Source organism: Salmo salar, chromosome 04, assembly GCF_965601325.2.
Source record: "Salmo salar chromosome 04, fSalSal1, whole genome shotgun sequence".
In the NCBI taxonomy this organism is placed as follows: Eukaryota; Metazoa; Chordata; class Actinopteri; order Salmoniformes; family Salmonidae; genus Salmo; species Salmo salar.
Window position 1 is genome coordinate 17,029,107 of NC_138294.1, and position 21,864 is coordinate 17,050,970.

The 21,864-nt window shown below is 43.7% G+C and overlaps 1 protein-coding gene across 8 annotated transcripts in view; it reads left to right on the top strand.

The window, feature by feature from the left end:
* Positions 1 to 21,299, top strand: part of LOC106602284 (nephronectin) — a 53,354-nt gene extending 32,055 nt beyond the window's left edge. For all 8 annotated transcript variants that reach the window (XM_082974143.1, XM_082974149.1, XM_082974144.1 and 5 more), the window contains 8 exons: positions 374 to 493; positions 2,900 to 3,034; positions 3,914 to 4,036; positions 5,704 to 6,171; positions 11,946 to 12,035; positions 13,576 to 13,674; positions 14,422 to 14,681; positions 19,688 to 21,299. In XM_082974143.1, the coding sequence (XP_082830269.1) occupies positions 374 to 493; positions 2,900 to 3,034; positions 3,914 to 4,036; positions 5,704 to 6,171; positions 11,946 to 12,035; positions 13,576 to 13,674; positions 14,422 to 14,681; positions 19,688 to 19,798 (1,406 nt within the window). In that variant the 3' untranslated portion in view covers positions 19,799 to 21,299. The remainder of the gene's footprint in view (positions 1 to 373; positions 494 to 2,899; positions 3,035 to 3,913; positions 4,037 to 5,703; positions 6,172 to 11,945; positions 12,036 to 13,575; positions 13,675 to 14,421; positions 14,682 to 19,687) is intronic.
* Positions 21,300 to 21,864: the final 565 nt, after the last annotated feature.

Here is a 21,864-nt window from a genome sequence, read left to right on the forward strand (position 1 = left end):
AAAGTGAAGGGAGGGCGAAGGGTGGGTATTTTGTGAGTGCCAATATTCCACTATACCTAGGTTGTGATCCAGGGTATATTGCTGTAATTAATCCTCACTGTGTGTCTTGCTGTGTCCACGCACCCGCTTGTGTGTGTGATCTGTGTGTGTGCTTGTGTGTTTGTGTGTGTGTGTGTCCTTAATGTTTATGTGTGTGTTTATGTGTGTGTGTTTGTGTGTGTGTGTGTCCTTAATGTTTGTGTGTGTGTGTGTATGTATGTATGTATGTATGTATGTATGTATGTATGTATGTATGTATGTATGTGTGTGTGTGTGTGTGTGTGTGTGTGTGTGTGTGTGAGCTAGCTATAACCTGCTGCTTTACCCCCTCCAGATACCCGTACCTGTGGTATGGCCAACTGCCAGTATGGCTGTGAGGTGCTGAAGGGAGAGGTGCGCTGTCAGTGCCCGTCGCCAGGGCTTCAGCTGGCGCCGGACGGAAGAACCTGTGTGGGTATGTTCTGTTCTAGTGTTAAATATATCAGCACGCACACACATAAGCGCACACACAAGCACACATCCACACACACACAACAAGATGGGTGAGCCTTATTCAATTATTCAATGCCAGAAGAAGCGTTACTTCTTTTCTTGTAATAGAAAAACGTGAGACGGGTGAGTTGTTTTTGTCTTGTCAGCCTTTGAATTTGCTGAATAGATGATCAAATGAAATTTGATTGCCACAGAGCTCGACAAAATACCTTTGGCAGCAATGAAAACACAAGTTAGAAAATCAAATAAGGCCTTGAATGGGGAAGACAGCAGCAAGGAGAAGAACTTTCCTGTTATTCTCAAACACTCTTCTCCACTTTCTGCTGGTCCATTGGCATTCTGAATGTCCTTGACAACCTCAACGGTGATTCTCTCTCTCTCTCTCTCTCTCTCTCTCTCTCTCTCTCTCTCTCTCTCTCTCTCTCTCTGAGCTACTACCGTAATTACATTTTTACTACGTGGAGACTGCATAATGGCCTTTCTTAATGAAGGTGAATGCACTGACGGAAGTTCACTGGGAGTAAATTGACCAGGCATCTCTCTCTCTCTCTCTCTCTCTCTCTCTTTTACATGCCACCACTCAGATGAGTAAATCTCAGATGGACAAATTGAGGCAGTTAATCCGGGTCACATCTAAATGCAGGCTCTGTCAATTGGTTCATCTTAAATACAAGCTCTGTCGATTGGCTTGGCTGAGCCTTAAGGCGATGCACTCTAGTCGCAGTTTGAGACTGAGGGGAGGCAGAGGGGGTGTGGCTTCAAAACAGAGGCACATCAATCATTGTTGTAGAAGGAGAGAGAGGTTCCTAGCCCACAGGTTTTACAATGGCTCTGGAAATATTTGAGGAGACCCCTTCAACCCTTTTCAGAAAGAGGAGTTTTTTTTTTATGGAAGAGGGTGTCTGCTTTAAATAAATACTAAGGTCAAGGGTCACCAGTGTTAGCAATTTATGTTATTCTTCAATAACACAAACTCCAAAGCAAATCAGGGTGAGATCGTCCTCTAAAACTCTCAAACTCTGCATGGTGACTTTATCTTCAAAATATTCTTATACCAGAGAGAGTTGATAGCTGTTCCATGGTAGGATGATTTGGATGAGTTATATGTCTGGTCCAGTCTACTAGTCTACTGTAGTCTCTTTGTTATTTTGTGTTGTTCCTCTGGCAACTGAAGAGGCCTATGGCAAGCCCATGGCAAACCCACGTCAAATCCCTTAAAAAATGGGTAAATAAATCTGAAATGCAAAGATTCTTTGCTGTAATCTTGTGACGTGGGCTAGACCTATATTGACAGGCGATGGAGATTGAGAGGCGAGAAACATGTTGAGGACAATACGCTATGATTAACGAGTCATCCTGGGATTAATGAGTGCTGATTAATGATTAACTCCTGGGATTTTTGGATTGTTCCAGAAACTAGACAGCTTCATATTTCATTTATCCTTCTCATAAAAATGCCCAATTAATCAAAGGGTTTGTCAGCAGAAAAAACAGCTATGCAGAACTGAATACAAGCCAATAAACACTAAATACGAAGTGATTGAATGAAACAGCACTGTTCTTTCTAGGCAAGCAGTTCTTTTCATGGGTAGGTTTTCAGACAGAAAAGCAGTGATTGATTGGAAACCTTGTACATATTTTGGCCTGTTCTAGGCTACCCTATAGTATGCATCCATCTTTCTCTTAGACTCTCCATAACACTCGGTAAGTTTCAAGTTGGCGTAACTGTCAGAGTTGTTTCCCTCATGCAACATTTTACAGCACATTAACTCATGGTATTTAAGTGACAAAGACTCACCTAAGCCTGTAGTCCTTTCAATGTCTTCCTGCCCCTGTAACTACAGAGGTGATTTGAGTCAACCCGGACGGAACGAGCTCTTAAAACCTTCCCAACCGTGGTGTGTATTCTTCTGATCATAGGATTTAATACATAATCGGCTTTCGTTCATGTTTGAATAAACCCAAAGGAGAGAAGAAGAAATAAGGAGAGAAAAGACCGGTGAAAGAGAGGAAATGCTGTTCTGTTGAAAGATGCAGATGAACCTGTAGGCTATATTTATATATGTATTCATGTAATACCTATATGTGTCGATGTGTTGCTAGCCAACCTAAGCATACACGAAGAGACATATATTTTACATGGATACATACGGCTTTGGTGTAGGTGAAACTATATGTTTATTAATAAAGAATTGAAACCCTGATGAAGGTGGGCTAGCTGATTAAACATTGGTATTTATTACATGCATTGAATCAGAGCCATGATATTGCACAGCCCATCCTTCTTAGTATTAATACCTCTCCCTCTAAGTATTAATAAAGACTCAACTATGAACTGTAGTTTCATCTGTGATGGTCTTACTTTCAGACGTGGACGAGTGTGCGACCGGCATGGCCACGTGTCCCCGGTTCCGTCAGTGCATCAACACATTTGGGAGTTACATCTGCAGGTGTCACGAGGGCTTCGACCTGCAGTACATCAACGGGAAGTACCAGTGCCTAGGTACGTAATGAGGTCATCCAGGCTTTCCACACATCTTACCTGGGGTTTAAGGGTCAAAAGGTCAACGGGCAGGCTTGTTGAGATGTTTTGACCCATCACCGAGTCATTGCGTCTGGAGCGCAGGTGTTGTTTTTACATTAATCATTTTAAGAGAGAGATAAGAAGAAAGAGGGGGGGGGGGGAAGGCAGAGAGAACGAGGGAGCGGAAAGAAGGAAAGAAAGAAAGAAAGAAAGAAAGAAAGAGGAAAAACAGCATAACTTTATGAAATCCTGTCAAATCTCGAAGTATTTACTGCATCTTCTCGGAACAAATCACAATCAGTCTTTAATCTTGAACGGAGAATCATTCAGTGAGCAGTCTATTGGAATAACGCCTCCTCTGTTCTCACGCCTTTGAGATGTGTCAACAATCAAAAGTTCAACACTGTCAGTCTGTGCCGTGTTCACTAAACTCCTCATAACGTATTATCTGAATGGGTGAGGGTTTTAATGAACTAACAAGCATTCTTCGTAAAGGATTCAGTGTACTGAATATTCTCTCTCTTCACTCTAATAAATAGCACTTCCCCTAATAAAAGGAGACATTGACATAAACGCTGAACTCCCTCTCTGAGTGAAGGGGAAATTAACCTTGGCCAATTAGCATGCTGTACTTCTGCTGCCTTTCACTGTTTATGTGCTGTGCAAGAGCTCTCTTTTCTTTCTTTCTTTCTTTCTTTCTTTCTTTTCTTTCTTTCTTTCTTTCTTTCTTTCTTTCTTTCTTTCTTTCTTTCTTTCTTTCTTTCTTTCTTTCTTCTGTCTTTCTTTCTTTCTGTATTTTTCTCTCCCCTCCCTCCCTCCCTCCCTCATACTCAGCTATGTGGTTCTCCTGTCTTTCAGATGTGGATGAGTGCTCCTCAGGCCAAAACCAATGCAGCAGTTTCGCCACCTGCTATAACACGCCTGGTTCCTACAAGTGCAAGTGCAAAGACGGCTACAGGGGGATGGGCCATGACTGCAAACGTAAGCTAGGCCACTGAATGGCCCCGCGGCCCCTCTCTCTTTTTAAAGGGGACAGGGCCCCCTTTTTTATTTTCTTTGGTCGTGTTTTTTGAAGGCTGGAGGGTGGATGAGATTACGAGGTAGGAAAAGTAGTCTGCAACTTAAGAGCAACTTAAGAGCAAGGGGCTGAAATTCTTGTCTTTGTAATGGCTGTCACTCATGAGTGAGATAACCCCGCTCCTTATCGTCTGGTACGGCCATCTTTATCTTTAAAGACATAAAAAGAGTCAGTCAAACGTTTTCCAGACGTCAGATGTCTCTTTCTTTTTCTTCTTCCTCCGGCTAGTGTCTCCTTCCTCTAACTTGATAGACCACTCAGACGCCTGTGTGTCTCTTTTGTCTTTGTTGCTGCTGTTCGCACAGCGGCTCAATGGCAAAAATAAAAGTCATCTATTATCATTATATATCCCCAGTAGTTGAATCTTTTGACTGAACTGCTGTACGCCAGTCAGTGTCTGCATCTCAAATTGCACCCTATTCCCTATGTAGTACACTACTTTTGACCAGAACGCTATACGCCCTGGTCAAAAGTAGTGCACTTTATAGGGAAAAGGGTGCCGTTTGGGATGCTACCAGTGTAGCTAGCAGCACACAGAACCCCTCCGCCCGCCTAGAGCACTAGCAGAATCCCGACACGGGTATTTGAAACAATCTGTCACTCTACCGTCGCTCTACCGTTGCTCTACCGTCGCTCTACTGGTGTGATACAGAAATGGCTCGAGGGAGAGGGAGTTGATTTGCGATATCCTATTTGTGTGTCACATGCTGTATCAAAGCCCCTCCGTAACCCGAGAAAGCTTGAGCCGAGACTCCTTGAGAAGCCCCACACCCCTACCCTCACCCCCCCCTTCAGTCCTCAATCGTGAAGCCCTTTTTCCTCAAGTCGTCCCTAAATGCCTTTTTTTATTCTGCCCTCCGACCTGTGGAATGCGAGGACAGACAATAGATGGGTCTCGAGTCTCTCCTTCATGACATCAGAGGCTTTGGGGGTGATCCTGAGTGCAGGGATTTTTATAGGTGTGGTTGGTATCACTGCCCACATGAATACCAGCTAGCTGGCTGTCTGGCTGGCTGGCTGGCTGTCTGGCTGGCTGGCTAGCTGGCTGTCTGGCTGGCTGTCTGGCTGGCTGTCTGGCTGTCTGTCTGGCTGGCTAGCTCAGGGCTGAGAACTATGACTGCTCTATCAGGGGATAAAGTGGAAATGAATGTTAGAAAATGAGTCTTGATATAAGGGAGTGATTTGGTTTCAAAGATAAAATATTTAAAGTCCCTCAATAAGGGGGAGTATGCTTTATGGATACAGAGATAAAGCTGGTTGCTTGTTTACTCAGGCAAAGTCATTGCAGATGAAAGAGCTGGCCTTTCTTTCCAAGGGTCAGTTGGTCACTGCAGTCACCACTTCTTTAGGCCTCATTAACACCGAAGCAGTCAGGGTCGTGTTCATTAAGCACCAAACTGAAGAAAAGAATACACTGAAACAGGGAGGGACTATCTGGACACCTCCAATTAGAACCGCTCATTTGTTTTCCATTGCAAAATATTTTAAAACCTTTTTATGTTGCGTTCCCAAATTAACACAACCCAGAATTCAGCTCTCAATCCATTTCCTGTTTTCTTTTCCCTTCTAGCCATTCCCAAGGTGGTCATCGATCCCCCCAGGTTCCCCCCGAACCACCACAACATTATCCCTGACTCTGACCACAAGAGGACCACCACCACCACGATCCGACCGCCCATGACCGCCAAGAGAGTCGCCCCCACCACCCCCAAAAGAACCACAACCACAACCACTCCCAAACCAACAACCACACCACCACCACCCCCACCTCCTCCAAGAACGATGGCCCCCGCCCCTCGTAAGCCAGTGGTCCCCACGAGACTACCAATCATACCCACCAGGAGACCCCCTGTAGTCACCCGTAAGCCCTACGTGCCCCCACGGCGTCCCGCCATCACCTCTCCACCGCCCCCCACCCGCAGGACCCCGCCCTACATGCCCACACACCGCCCGCCTCCCCCAAAACAGCCCGAGCCGGTCACCCCAGTGGACAACACCATCGAGAAGGAGGTCACCAAACAGAGAGGTGACGTCCACAGTAAGTCTGGTTTTTGTTTTGCTTGAGGTTTACATTGACTGTTATGCATAGTGTGTGTGTGTGTGTGTGTGTGTGTGTGTTGTGTGTGTGTGTGTGTGTGTGTGTGTGTGTGTGTGTGTGTGTGTGTGTGTGTGTGTGTGTGTGTGTGTGTGTGTGTGTGTGTAGCATCCATAAACTTCTGAATGTCCACCTCAGCTACTTTTCAGCAGATTTGATTGGGAAATTTGGTTTAAAAGATAAGTGTGCACTCCGACAGCGAAACGAGATGGGTGGGGCTAAAGCTTAAGAGGGTGTGAACGATGCTGAATGGGTGTAGACAAAGAAAAGCTCTTCACTAGATAGCAAAACATTCAAAGGCGATATTCTCAAAAGTGCGTTCACAAGTTGATCATTTTACAAGTTGATCACTTTCCCATTGTTCCTCAAATGCAGTGTATGATATACCATTTTCTAGCTCTGAGTCTCTACTTTTATCTAATGTAAAAAAACACCATTTCAAATTTTGTTACACAAGACCGAATCCAGGTGGTGTGTCCCATATGCGGTCAATTTATCTTGATAAGGTGCTTGACAAGTTTCTGCCAACTGGATGTGACCATTTGCATATGCATATTTCTTTCTTCTGGTTCGTAATATATCAGGCATGATTGTGAAATATGTCCATCCAACCATTCCCAATGACAGAATGAAAACACTTTATGTCTCTCTGTCAACAAATCAGTTGTGAAGCGGTCCAGAGAAATCACGTGTGTATTATTATCTTAACCCATTTTCAACAGAAACTGGAGAACATCTGAATGCCATTGAACTGAGGGGGAGTGTCAGTCTTTTGCCAAAGTATATTCCACTATCTATCTAGGCCAGTACGGGGGGGGGGGGGGGGGGGGGGGGGGGGTAATAGAGGCTCACCATATGATAATACCACTTGCTATGCAGTTATTGACAATAATTCACCTAGTTGCAAAAAATGCAGACTTGGTACTAGTCTGACACCTTTTTTCTCATTGGATCAGACTTGACCTTACACTGTTAGCCTGCATTATAACACACTGGCCTGGTACCAGATCTGTCTTGCCAGCTCCAATGGTCAGTGTGACGTTATATTGTTCTGGAAAGACAGCACAAACAGATCTGCAATCAGACTAATATAATACTGGATTACAAGACATCTGAAAATCCCAGTGCCCATTTGAACGCTGTTGATTAAAAGTCATCGTCAAGATCCTCTGACATCAATAGGCTGTGAGGATGAAAGGGTGGCGGTGCAGCAGCCATGGTGCATGCAGGGAGGTGAGATAGATCGTGTTTCCCACCGACCTAGCCAGATGGCCTCACATAATTAGAAAATTGAAAAAACTAGCGGGTAGATTGCATTCACATCAGTTTGCGTTATTTGGAGGAAGACATCCATATATTCAGCTGAATAGCCTCGGAGAATGTCTTTGAAATGCATTGTTTGAATGAGATGAGAGGGAGAGGAAAGGACGATGCCCCGGCCATATCAATAGAATATTTTAATTGGATTTGTGATTCAAGAGGACAAGAATGATCGTCAAAGCATAAGGAACACTGTTGTCAGATTTCTGTTGTCCTTTGCAGAAGCTTGAATCAGACTTGGGCTCCCGAGTGGTCAGCAGTCTAAGGCACTGCATCTCAGTGCTAGAGGCATCACTACAGACCCTGGTTCGATTCCAGGCTTTATCACAACCGGACGTGATTGGGAATCCCATAGGGCAGTGCACAATTGGCCCAGCGTCGTCCGGGTTAGAGTTTGGCCGGGGTAGGCCGTCATTGTAAATAAGAATTTGTTCTTAACTGACTTGCCTAGTTAAATAAAGGTTAAAAAAATATAGATTTATTTTAAGTGGTTCAGAATTTGGAAGCATCAGCTTGTTTGTACATTTCAGTTTGTTTACTTTTAGTAAAGTAAATGAAGTAAAACGTTTTGTAAAGTAAAATAAAAGTTTTAGTACTTTTAGCTCGTAATTGGGACTCTGTAGATTGCCCTGTAATTGTCTAGTTGAGGCTGTGCTGATCAGTCAAGGCGGAGCTGTTGACGCATGCCAGTCATTGAGGAAGAGGGATTGAGCGCTAACCACTTTTTTGGTCCTGTTGGAATCCTTTTGAAGATGCGTCCTCCCTTCCATTCATTCCTTGAAGTGGTCGCAGCAAAGAAGTACCCCAGGAAAACTGTCTTCTTACCCACACAAACATTTTATAAATGTGTCACCATCGGCTAATCAAATTCCTCTTTAAAGGGATTGTTTTCCAGGTTTTTATCCCAATCTTAATTTATTTATTACCTCAAGAGAGTAAACACAGATATTATGGAGTGATATTGTTGCAATATAAGTACAATTTTGGAAGAGAAGTGTTTCCCCAAATTTGTTTGTCGCATGTCTCCACCAACATCAAGGCGGTGACCCGATCCTGTAGGTTCATGCTCTACAACATTCGCAGAGTACGACCCTGCCTCACACAGGAAGCGGCGCAGGTCCTAATCCAGGCACTTGTCATCTCCCGTCTGGATTATTGCAACTCGCTGTTGGCTGGGCTCCCTGCCTGTGCCATTAAACCCCTACAACTCATCCAGAACGCCGCAGCCCGTCTGGTGTTCAACCTTCCCAAGTTCTCTCACCGCACCCCGCTCCTCCGCTCTCTCCACTGGCTTCCAGTCGAAGCTCGCATCCGCTACAAGACCATGGTGCTTGCCTACGGAGCTGTGAGGGGAACGGCACCTCCGTACCTTCAGGCTCTGATCAGGCCCTACACCCAAACAAGGGCACTCCGTTCATCCACCTCTGGCCTGCTCGCCTCCCTACCTCTGAGGAAGCACAGTTCCCGCTCAGCCCAGTCAAAACTGTTCGCTGCTCTGGCACCCCAATGGTGGAACAAGCTCCCTCACGACGCCAGGACAGCGGAGTCAATCACCACCTTCCGGAGACACCTGAAACCCCACCTCTTCAAGGAATACCTGGGATAGGATAAAGTAATCCTTCTACCCCCCCCCCCCTTAAAAGATTTAGATGCACTATTGTAAAGTGGTTGTTCCACTGGATATTATAAGGTGAATGCACCAATTTGTAAGTCGCTCTGGATAAGAGCGTCTGCTAAATGACTTAAATGTAAATGTAAAATGTTCATACTCACATCCCATGCATTGTTTACTTCACACGGCTTTCCATAAAGCTTTTATTTAAATTCTAATAAAAACACTTGACTTCCCTTGAGGTAAGAGAACAATTATGAATTGGGTAAAAATCCAGAAAATTATCCCTTTAAGCCACATTGAAAAAAAGGAACTTGTGCATTGAAAAAGCCTGTGCTTGGCTTGGTTAGAAGAGTATGTGAAAATCCCCTCTTGAGCTTTTAGCCCCATTGACTGCCCAAATATTTGCCACAGAATTAAACAAGACAGGGTCAAGAGGAGCGCTAGCGACAAGGACGGCTAACACAGTGGAGTAAATCAGATTTATTAAGCGTGGGAGTGCAGCTGCTGGCCGAGGGAGATTGATTCCCTGAAGAAATACTTAGCCCTTTGTTTCTCACAGTGTAAAGTGGCACTGTACATTATCGTGTCCAACTGCCATGGACTTCAGTAGGACAGACCTGGGTTCAAGTTGTATACTGAAAATAAATATAAATGCAACATGCAACAATTTCGACGATTTTACTGAGTTACAGTACATATAAGGGAATCAGTCAATTGGAATAAATTCATTAGGTCCTATTCTATGGATTTCAAATGACTGGGCAGGGGTGCAGCCATGGGTAGGCCTAAGAGGGCATATGCCCACCCAGTGGGGAGCCATGCCCAGCCAATCAGAATGAGTTTTTCCCCACAAAAGGGCTTTATTACAGACAAATACTCCTCAGTTTCATTAGCTGTCTGGATGGCTGGTTTCAGATTATCCCGCAGATGAAGATGCCAGATGTGGAGGTCCTTGGCTGGTGCGGTTACATGTGGTCTGTGGTTGTGAGGCAGGTTGGATGTACTGCCAAATTCTCTAAAACAACGTTGGAGACGGCTTATGGTAGAGAAATGAACATTCAATTCTCTGGCAACAGCTCTGGTGGATATTCCTGAAGACAGCATGACAATTGCACGCTCCCTCAACTTGAGACATCTGCGGCATTGTGTTGTGTGACAAAACTGAACATTTAAGAGTGGCCTTTTCTTGTCCCCAGCACAAGGTGCACCTTTGTAATGATCATGCTGTTTAATCAGCTTCTTGATATGCCACACCTGTCAGGTGGATGGATTATCTTGGAGAAATGCTCACTAACAGGGATGTAAACAAATTTGTGCACAGCATTTGAGAGAAATAAGCTTTTTGTGCGTATGGAGAATTTGCGTCTGTCCCCGTAGGAGAACCCTTTTTGGTTCCAGGTAGAACTCTTTTGGGTTCCATGTAGAAGGGTTCTAAATTAAACCCAAAAGGGTTCTACCTGGAACCAAAAGGGGTTCTTCGAAGAGTTCTCCTATGGGGACAGCAGAAGAACCCTTTTTAGTTCTAGATTGCACCTTTTTTTTCTGAGTGTACAGTAGCACTCTCAGCTAATGTAGCTCCTAGGGAGGTCCTCACCCCTCCCCCCTTTCCCCCCCTCCTTGGCCTGAATACGTCTATGGCCTGGATGCCTGGCATTGCTGGAGAGCCTGGTGTCTTGCCAGGGAATCTGTGCACAGCCCTCTGCTTCCTGATTCCACAGACAGACAGACAGACAGGCTGACGTGCTACATCAATGTCAGCTCAGGAGTGGCCCAAGCTGGTGGCTAACACTGGGGTAAATTAAGTAGACTGCTAGGACACAAGGTAGTGTGGGAGAGCCAGGGGTTAGGGTTCAGAGGTCAAGTGTAGCGCCTGTGGAACAGTATGAGTGTATCGTACCCTAATTGAGGTGTTGGTAGTTATGTTTTATCCACCCTGTTTTTCTTTGATGATGATATCACCAGATTTTGTCATTGTCAAAATATCCTTTTCCATAGGCTACTTAATCTAAGCATCATGTTTGACAAGTTAAACCTGGTCAATAGGACTTTGAGTGACGGTGAGCTAGACAAGAAGTACTGTACTTAGAGTAAGGTGAGTCTTAAGCTCCCACAAACTCCCATGTTTCCATTTGACCTGTGACCTTTTAGGCATTGGGGCGGCTTGGCATTTCAGTATATAAGGCAGTATGACCACAGTTATGTCAGTAGAGACTGAGAGTTATTTCAGTAGTGGCTGTGTCACTGTGCCACGAGAGAGGGGCCCCAGGGTCGTGTGTGCGTCACAGCGTTTACACGGCCATTGCATCAGAAACAGCTGAAGACCCCCCCCCCCCCCACACACACACACCTCCACCACACCCCTTGCTCTGTGGCTACCAATCATAGGGTCTGAATTAGCAGAGTTGAGTACAGTAGGCAGAATGGACCTAATATGTGAACCCGTTTGTAGTACAGTGTACTGTACAGTGTAGTGTATGAATGTGTTTTTGTTCTAATTCAGGTGCCATGTATTTTGTCTCTATCCAAATTATATCGTATCTTTGAGGGTTGATATCAATTTTCATGCTCTTATGGTTAAACCTGTCTGAGAACATATTCACCTGCCAGGTAGGTGTGCTGATTAACAGCCAAATATCCCAGAGGATATTGCTCTTCTCCCTACTATCTATCATTATCAACAAAATATGTATTTTGTATTCTCTGTCAATGTAGCGCGTACACACAAACACTTATTCATTTCCTTAAAACCTCTTGATTTCGCTTTTTCTCTTTGTTCCCCTAGTTCCGCGTAACCATGATCACAACACCGTCTTGGGGATCGACTTTGACATTGAGCTGGGCAACACGGCCGACGAATCGAAGGATGACCCAGGTAAACAGAAACATTTGTCAAACACTAACCATCTCCACGCTTCCTAACACTTCCAACAGAGGACGTAACTCAAACGATGATGAACGAGTTACGTTCATTTCAGATTCATTTCTGCAGCGTTCTGCAACGCTTTGGAAAAAGGCTGCGAAGGGAAAGATATGATAGTGACAGTGTGTTTTTGATGCACTGTCACGGGAAAGCCACAGATTAGATTCGTCCTGCTTGTTTATATGACACATACCCAGATTGCATTGCTTCTTGATTGATTGATTGATTGATTGGTTGAGTTGAAGGTTTAATGTAACGACCACAGGAGGTTGGTGGCACCTTAATTGGGGAGGACGGGCACGTGGTAATGGCTGGAGTGGAATGAGGGGAATGGTATCAAATACATCAAACACATGGTTCCAGCCATTATTATGAGCCGTCATCCCCTCAGCAGCCTCCACAGGTACCGATGCGGCAGTTAGACAAACACACATACGCTGACGCACACGCACGCACACACACACTTCAACACACACACACACACACACACACACACACACACACACACACACACACACACACACACACACACACACACACACACACACACACACACACACATACACACACACACACACACACACACACACACACACACACACGCTTGAATAAGGAAGAGCAGTGTACTCTTTGTACTTGAGAACGTTATCCACCACATCTGGGGCTTGCTTATGTGATTTATTGATGTCAATAAAACACTATTTAAATTGCCTAATGATTCCACTATGGGCTTATTTTGGCACGCCGTACATGATCGGATCAGCGGTTTGGCGTGAAACAGTGCTTTCATTGGCTCAGAGAAGGATCCTGCTATGTGCTTTTCACGACCCGATGTTCAGGGTCAAAATGATGAATGCTAGTTTCATCTCAAGACACAATTTGTACTTGCGATGCATGAATTATTATGCCTTATGTCCAAAACAAATAAATCAAAATCGAAATGATCATTCGTATCCGATTACTCACTGTCATGACCATAATGTATTTGTTGATGGTTTATGCGGAGTGGCTAAATTAAATGATATGGTGGCTGACACACTTCGATGGACATGCACACACACACACACACATACAGAACACGCGCACAGATGCGAATGCACAATGCACTCACATAAACACACAAGCATACATACACACACGCACACACAAATCCACACACAGTTATCATCAGATTTATTTTGTGAAATGAAGGCTTACTTTGCAGGCAATTCAGATCCTTTCGTTCCCATTTCATCCATCACGGCGCTCTCAGTCCACCGCTCTAGAGAAATCAATATTTATTGTTCTGTAATAACTTGTGCGTTCACCAGCTTTCTTTCATATCTTCTGTATGTTCTTTCATATACATAAAAGAGAATGGAAATGATGCTGCATCCGTTGGAATCAAAGGCACACAGCAGGAGGGATTTGAGCTACGTTCAAGCAAAGAGAGCCTTTGTGGGGTAAAGGTACTTGAAATATGTGAAACAATGTTGTTTAAATTCCTCTTCAGAGGCTGGCTACCTGAGCTGCTCCTTTGATAATGGCCTTTGCGGTTGGATCCGGGACAAGGATGGCGACCTGCACTGGGAGACAACACCGGACCCATCTGGTAAGAACCAGAGTTCACTTTTTTAGACTTTACTTTTTTCTAGTCAGATTAATGCAAACCAGATTATTCTGGACATTGCTACAAATGGTTCAGAGGAAGCAATATTTCCTCAGGGAAGGCAAAAATAAGATACATGTCAACTTCAAAAAAGTTGACTAACCCTTTAACCTCCCTTTTGCATTCAGATACTAACATTTTAATGACAAGCACAGAAGTTCTCTTTTCATATTGGAACATTGTCTCTAAAAGTGTGTTGCTGGTTTTACAACAGGAAGGTCTGATCCTTGGTAGATCTAGCTGTGGTTATTATTCATTGAGAAACAAGTGCCTTTTGTAGAGACTGCATTATTCAACAGTATTCAAAACAAAACACTTGATTACAGGCGGACAATTGGTTCAGAGAAAAGAAGATGTGTGTTTTTTTTGTTGTTGCAATGGTTCCACTCAATCATATGTCAAGAGTACATTTAATTCAGTCTAGTCTGACTATTTTTAATAGTATAACTTTATAGTCCCAGGAGGACATTTTGGGGGGTTTTCGGCACGAATTTCAATGAGGATAATATTCTGTAAAATGGAGCTGCCGATAACGAAAAGATGAAGCCACCTGATTGAGACACATGCATCTGAAAACTAAAACCAGTGTTCTAGCATCTCCTTCGTTTCCAAACGTTTTCCCCCTGTTTTCTCCTATTGAACACTACCCTGATTGTGATGTCACTTTCTCTTTCTCTTTCCTCTCCACAGGTGGAAAATACCTCACCATCCCTGAGGTGAGCGACAAGAAGAGCGGGCGAGGGGCGCGCCTGGTCCTCCCGTTGACTCCTCCCTGGAACGACGGTAACCTGTGTCTGTCGTTCCGCCACAAGCTGGCAGGACACCATGTGGGTATGCTCCAGGTGTTTGTGAAGAAAGGGAAGCAGTACAGCCCGGCCGTGTGGGGAAGGACAGGGGGCAGCGGCTGGAGACATACCCAGATCACACTGTGGGGCACGGGACTTGAGAGTGTGAGTATACAGTAGTGTATATACAGTATATATATATATATATATATATATATATATATATATATAAAAAAACTCAGCAAAAAAAGAAACTTCCCTTTTTCAGGACACTGTCTTTCAAATGATCATTTGTAAAAATCCAAATAACTTCACAGATTTTCATTGTAAAGGGTTTAAACACTGTTTCCCATGCTTGTTCAATGAACCATAAACAATTAATGAACATGCACCTGTGGAACGGTTGTTAAGACACTAACAGCTTACAGACGGTAGGCAATTAAGGTCACAGTTATGAAAACGTAGGACACTAAAAGAGGCCTTTCTACAGACTCTGAAAAACACCAAAAGAAAGATGCCCAGGGTCCCTGCTCATCTGCGAGAATGTGCCTTAGGCATGCTGCAAGGAGGCATGAGGACTGCAGATGTGGCCAGGACAATAAATTGCAATGTCTGTACAGTGAGACACCTAAGACAGTGCTACAGGGAGACAGGATGGACAGTTGATTGTCCTCGCAGTGGCAGACCACGTGTAACAACACCTACACAGGATCGGTACATCCGAACATAACACCTGTGGGACAGGAACAGGATGGCAACAACAACTGCCCGAGTTACACCAGGAACGCACAATCCCTCCATCAGTGCTCAGACTGTCCCTAATAGGCTGAGAGAGGCTGGACTGAGGGCTTGTAGGCCTGTTGTAAGGCAGGTCCTCACCAGACATCACCGGCAACAACGTCGCCTATGGGCACAATCCCACCGTCGCTGGACCAGACAGGACTGGCAAAAAGTGCTCTTCACCGACGAGTCGCTGTTTAGTCTCACCAGGGGTGATGGCCTGATTCAAGTTTATAGTCGAAGGAATCAGCGTTACACCGAGGCCTGTACTCTGGAGCGGGATCGATTTGGAGGTGGAGGGTCCGTCATGGTCTGGGGCGGTGTGTTAAAGCATCATCGGACTGAGCTTGTTGTCATTGCAGGCAATCTCAGCGCTGTGCGTTACAGGGAAGACATCCTCCTGCTCATGTGGTACCCTTCCTGCATGCTCATCCTGACATGACCCTCCAGCATGACAGTGCCACCAGCCATACTGCTCGTTTTGTGTGTTGATTTCCTGCAAGACAGGAATGTCAGTGTTCTACCATGGCCAGCAGAGAGCCCAGATCTTAATCTCATTGAGCACGTCTGGGACCTGTTGGATCGGAGGGTGAGGGCTAGGGCCATTCCCCCCAAAATTGTCCAGGAACTTGAAGGTGCCTTGGTGGAAGAGTGGGGTAACATCTCACAGCAAGAACTGGCAAATCTGGTGCAGTCCATGAGGAGAAGATGCACTGCAGTACTTAATGCAGCTGGTGGCCGCACCAGATACTGACTGTTACTTTAGATTTTGATCCCCCCCCTTCGTTCAGGGACACATTATTCCATATCTGGACAAGTTCCCGGACATGTCTCTGGAACTTCTTCAGTTTATGTCTCAGTTGTTGAATCTTGTTATGTTCATACAAATATTTACACATGTTAAGTTTGCTGAAAATAAACACAGTGAGAGGATATTTCTTTTTTTGCTGAGTTTATATATACACTACCGTTCAAAAGATTGGGGTCACTTAGAAATGTCCTTGTTTTCCATGAAAACATACATGAAATGAGTTCAAAATGAATAGTAAATATATTTAAGACATTGACAAGGTTATAAATAATGATTTTTAATTGAAATAATATTTGTGTCCTTCAAACTTTGCTTTCATCAAAGAATCCTCCATTTGCAGCAATTACAGCCTTGCAGACCTTTGGCATTGTAGTTGTTAAGCGCCGTCCACAGGGTATGGCATGGCGTTGCAAAATGGAGTGATAGCCTACCTTCTGCAACATCCCATTTACCCTGTATAAATCTCCCACTTTACCACCACCAAAGCACCCCCAGACCATCACATTGCCACATGCTTGACAGATGGCGTCACGCACTCCTCCAATATCTTTTCATTTTTTCTGCGTCTCACGAATGTTCTTCTTTGTGATCCGAACACCTCAAACTTAGATTCATCTGTCCATAACACTTTTTTCCAATCTTCCTCTGTCCAGTGTCTGTGTTCTTTTGCCCATCTTAATCTTTTATTTTTATTGGCCAGTCTGAGATATGTCTTTTTCTTTGCAACTCTGCCTAGAAGGTCAGCATCACGGAGTCGCCTCTTCACTGTTGACATTGAGACTGGTGTTTTACGAGTACTATTTAATGAAGCTGCCAGTTGAGGACTTGTGAGGCATCTGTTTCTCAAACTAGACACTCTAATGTACTTGTCCTCTTGCTCAGTTGTGCACCGGGGCCTCCAACTTCTCTTTCTATTCTGGTTAGAGCCAGTTTGCGCTGTTTTGTGAAGGGAGTAGTGCACAGCATTGTACCAGATCTTCAGTTACTTGGCAATTTCTCGCATGGAATAGCCTTAATTTCTCAGCCAGAACAAGAATAGACTAACGAGTTTCAGAAGAAAGGTCTTTGTTTCTGGCCATTTTGAGCCTGTAATTGAACCCACAAATGCTGATGCTCCAGATACTCAACTAGTCCAAAGAAGGCCAGTTTTATTGCTTCTTTAATCAGAACAACAGTTTTCAGCTGTGCTAACATAATTGATAAAGTATTCTCTAATGTTCAATTAGCCTTTTAAAATGATAAACTTAGATTAGCTAACACAACGTGCCATTGGAACACAGGAGTGACAGTTGCTGATAATGGGCCTCTGTACACCTATGTAGATATTCCATAAAAGAATCAGCCGTTTCCAGCTACAATAGTCATTTACAACATTAACAATGTCTACACTGTATTTCTGATCAATTTGATGTTATTTTAATGGACAAAAATGAGCTTTTATTTAAAAAACAAGGACATTTCTAAGTGACCCCAAACTTTTGAATGGTAGTGTATATATACAGTACCAGTCAAAAGTTTGGACACCCCTACTCATTCCAGGGTTTTTCTTTATTTTTACTGTATTCTACGTTGTAGAATAATAGTGAAGACATCAAAACTATGAAATTACACATATGGAATCATGTATTAACCAAAAAAGTGTTATATTTTATATTTGAGATTCTTCAAAGTAGCCTCCCTTTGCCTTGATGACAGCTTTGCGCACTCTTGGCATTCTCTTGGTTGTCTGGGTTAGGGGAGAGTTTGGCCAGCTGGCATTTCCTTGTCTCATCGTGCTCTAACGACTCCTCATGGTGGGGCGGGCGCCTGCAAGCTGCCTTCGGTCATCAGTTGGACTGTGTTTCCTCTGACACATTGGTGCGAGTAGTAGCGAGTAGTGTGTCAAGAAGCAGTGCAGCTTGGCAGGGTCATGTTTCAGAGGACGCATGGCTCTCGACCTTCTCTCCTGAGACAACATTGTAACTACCAATTGGATATCACAAAATTGTGTAGAAAAAGGGGGTAAAGTAATTAAAAAAAATAATATTAGAGTGTAAAGCTGTATACAGTAGCATATAGAGCGTATTAAGCAGTATACAGTAATATATAGAGTGTAAAGCAGTATACAGAAGTATATAGAGAATGTAAAGAAGTATACAGTAGTATATAGAGAGTTAAACAGGTGACAGTAGTATATAGAGAGTGTAAAGCAGTATACAGTAGTATATAAAGAGTAAAGCAGCATACAGCAGTATATAGAGAGTATAAAGCAGTATACAGTAGTACATAGAGAGTGTAAAGCAGTATACAGTAGTACATAGAGAGTGTAAAGCAGTATACAGTAGTATATAAAGAGTGTAAAACAGTATACAGTAGTATATAGAGAGTGTAAAGCAGTATACAGTAGTATATAAAGAGTGTAAAACAGTATACAGTAGTATATAGAGAGTGTAAAGCAGTATACAGTAGTACATAGAGAGTGTAAAGAAATATACAGTAGTATATAGAGTGTAAAGCAGTACACAGTAGTGTATATAGAGAGTGTAAAGCAGTATACAGTAGTATATATACAGAACACCTTCCTAATATTAAGTTGCACCCCCTTTTTCAGCCTGAATTCTTGGACTCTACAAGGTGCCGAAAGTGTTCCACAGGGATGCTGACACATGTTGACTCCAATGCTTCCCACAGTTGTGTCAAGTTGTCTGAATGTCCTTTAGGTGGTGGACCATTCTTAATGCACACGGTAAACTGTTGAGATTAAAAAACCCAGCAGCATTGCAGTTCTTGACACACTCAAACCGGTGCGCCTGGCACCTAGTACCATACCCCGTACAAAGGCACTCAAATATTTTGTCTTGCCCATTCACCCTCTGAATGGCACACATACACAATCCATGTCTCAATTGTCTCAAGGCTTGAAAATCCTTCCTCCCCTTCATCTACACTGATGATTGAAATGGATTTAACAAGTAACACCAATAAGAGATCATAGCTTTCACATGGTCAGTCTATGCCATAGAAAGAGCAGCTGTTCCTAAAGTATAAAGCAGTATACAGTCGTATGTAAGACACCACACTTGACATTGCCATCTGTGACTGACCTTTAGCAATGACTGATACATTGATTATTGGAGTGTGTGTTTGAATCATGGTTGTCCTCAATTGATGTTCTACTATATAGCCATACCAGAGACTGCCTTTCTCCATGTCTAACCATCGATGCCCCCCTCCTCTCAAGCCATATCAGAGACTGCCTTTCTCCCTGGCTAACCATCGATGCCCCCCTCCTCTCAAGCCATACCAGAGACTGCCTTTCTCCCTGGCTAACGATCGATGCCCCCCTCCTCTCAAGCCATACCAGAGACTGCCATTCTCCCTGGCTAATCATTGATGCCCCTCTCCTCTCAAGCCATAGCAGACTGCCTTTCCATGCCACCTCTGTCTGAAGCTGACCAGACACCATTCACATTCCATTTTGATAATTAGTTGTAACTGTTTTTTTGTTTTGGCTTCTCAAGTGCTTTGAGATAAGATTTTGTAATCGAAAGTGCTATATAAGCTAAATAACTTATTTATTGTGCTGTGTTGTTGTTCCCAGGTGATCCTGAAGGGCGAGCGCGGGCGCGGCCGGAGCGGAGAGATGGCCGTGGATGACATCACCTTGAGAAAAGGTTCCTGCACTGAGGAGCACAATCTGAGAAGACATTAATACACACAGCAGAGAGAGACAGAGATGGAGAGAGAAAGAACGAGAGAAGTGGAGAGAAGATAGAGCCCAGGGTGGAGCAGACTCTGATTGGACCCCCATAGAGGGTCCAAGAGCACCTCTGGGGAGAAGGGGCATTTCTCTCTGCCTGTCCACCAATAAGAAGACCGCACCAAACTTGTCCACCAACAAGAGGACTGCACCAAACCTGTCCACCAATAACTAGACTGCACCAAACCTGTCCACCAATAACAAGACTGCACCAAACCTGTCCACCAATAAGAAGACTGCCCCAAACCACAGGGGAGAAAGAGGGTCCGCCGTGTGATCCCCCACCACCCCTACCCACTCTCTCCAACTCTCCATCACCCGGTCCCTCACTATTAACCTGTGCATGCCCCTGGTAACCCTGGAAACGTCCCTGTGAGCACTGCCACCCAGCCAACCACACCGCCCAAAGGCCTTCATCGATGTTTCATCATCTTGCTTTCATATTTTAGTCAGAAGCCATATCTGATTGTTTGCTATTCATCATTTAGATTGTCTGACTGTTTTAACCTGCGTCGTGTTCGTTAGGTACCAAACAGGGAAAAACTGACTGAAACAGGGAGGGACTACGAGGGCTTGTCCAATAAGAAACAATTATTTACATTTTCCATTGCAGAGCATTTTAAAACATTTCCTGTTCTGTGCCCTAATGAACGCGACCCAGGGACAACAAGAGAAGACACCAACCTGTAATGATAATGGGGAGAATGAAAAATCCAAACCCTGCTCAGTTTATTTAGACAAATCAAATTCTGTAAAACTAGTGCTGAGGCACTCGTATGTTACTATTGCTACAACCGTACGCAAGTTCACATGATAAGCCATTATGATAAAAACAAATTCTCCCACTGCAAGATTTGTTTTATTTTAATGGATTATTTCCAAGACTTTCTGAAATGGGTCTTGGAGAAGTGGCGTATGAATTCTGAATTTTAAAATTGACCGTGATTTCTCTCTATGTGCTTTGTTCTATTAAGTGCAAGTTGGTTGTACTGGCGATGACAGTATCAACGATTTCTGGCTCTCACCCAGTGTATTATTGTAAATGTAGTCGTGTGTACATATTCTAGAACACTTTCATGCTCATATTAAGCTGTGTGGTTTATACGTTTATGTAAATTCAGACTTAAGTATTAATTGGAGTTGAAAAATGTATGGTTTTCGTTTGTTTCTATAATTCAAGATCAATATATGGATAAACATTTGAACCTTGTGGGAATACAAGGCTGTTTACAGTACATAAATTACCATATCTGTTCATGTTTTATGTTGAATTACTAGATGGCTTCCTCAGTAGTTTTTTAACGTTTCGCAGTACACAGTTGCATTATTGTGTCATCTGCCATAATGAAGGTTCTGATCTGTTGGAAATTCAAACTGTACTATATGCATGGATCAGTTCACCAAATTCTCATATACTCAGCCAATTATGTAAATAAAAGGACATTGACTGATACATGTTTGACTAAGCGTGTCATTGTCATGTTGTCTTTGTCTTTTCTGTGTGACGCACTTTCACATAAAATCTAAAACAAAAAAGCAACGCTTTAAGTGAGAAGTAGGCATTTGTCTGAAGCCAAAAATTCACATGAGCACCACAATGACCCCTCCACCCATGTTCCACTAAGGTTTTCCGCCACATAGCTTTGACCTACTACAGTAGCTATGTCGCAAAGGAGGTTGGTGGCACCTTAATTGTGGAGGACGGGCTTGTGGTAATGGCTGGAGCAGAATTAGTGGACTGATATCAAATACATCAAACACATGGATTCCATTCCATTCCCTCCGTTCCGGCCATTATTATGAGCTGTCCTCCCCTCAGCAGCCTCTTGTGCTATGTTGGTTTATTGTACTTCAAACAATGTGTATGCAGGTTGCTTAGGATTCAAACCTTCTCAAAGAGCCTCATTTATACTATTTGAGGAGGTGTGCCAACAATAATGTAATTTGTACCACATACAAGTTCAAGTATTGGATTCTTCACACACCACACTAATCCCATTCCACTACCTTTTCAAGCT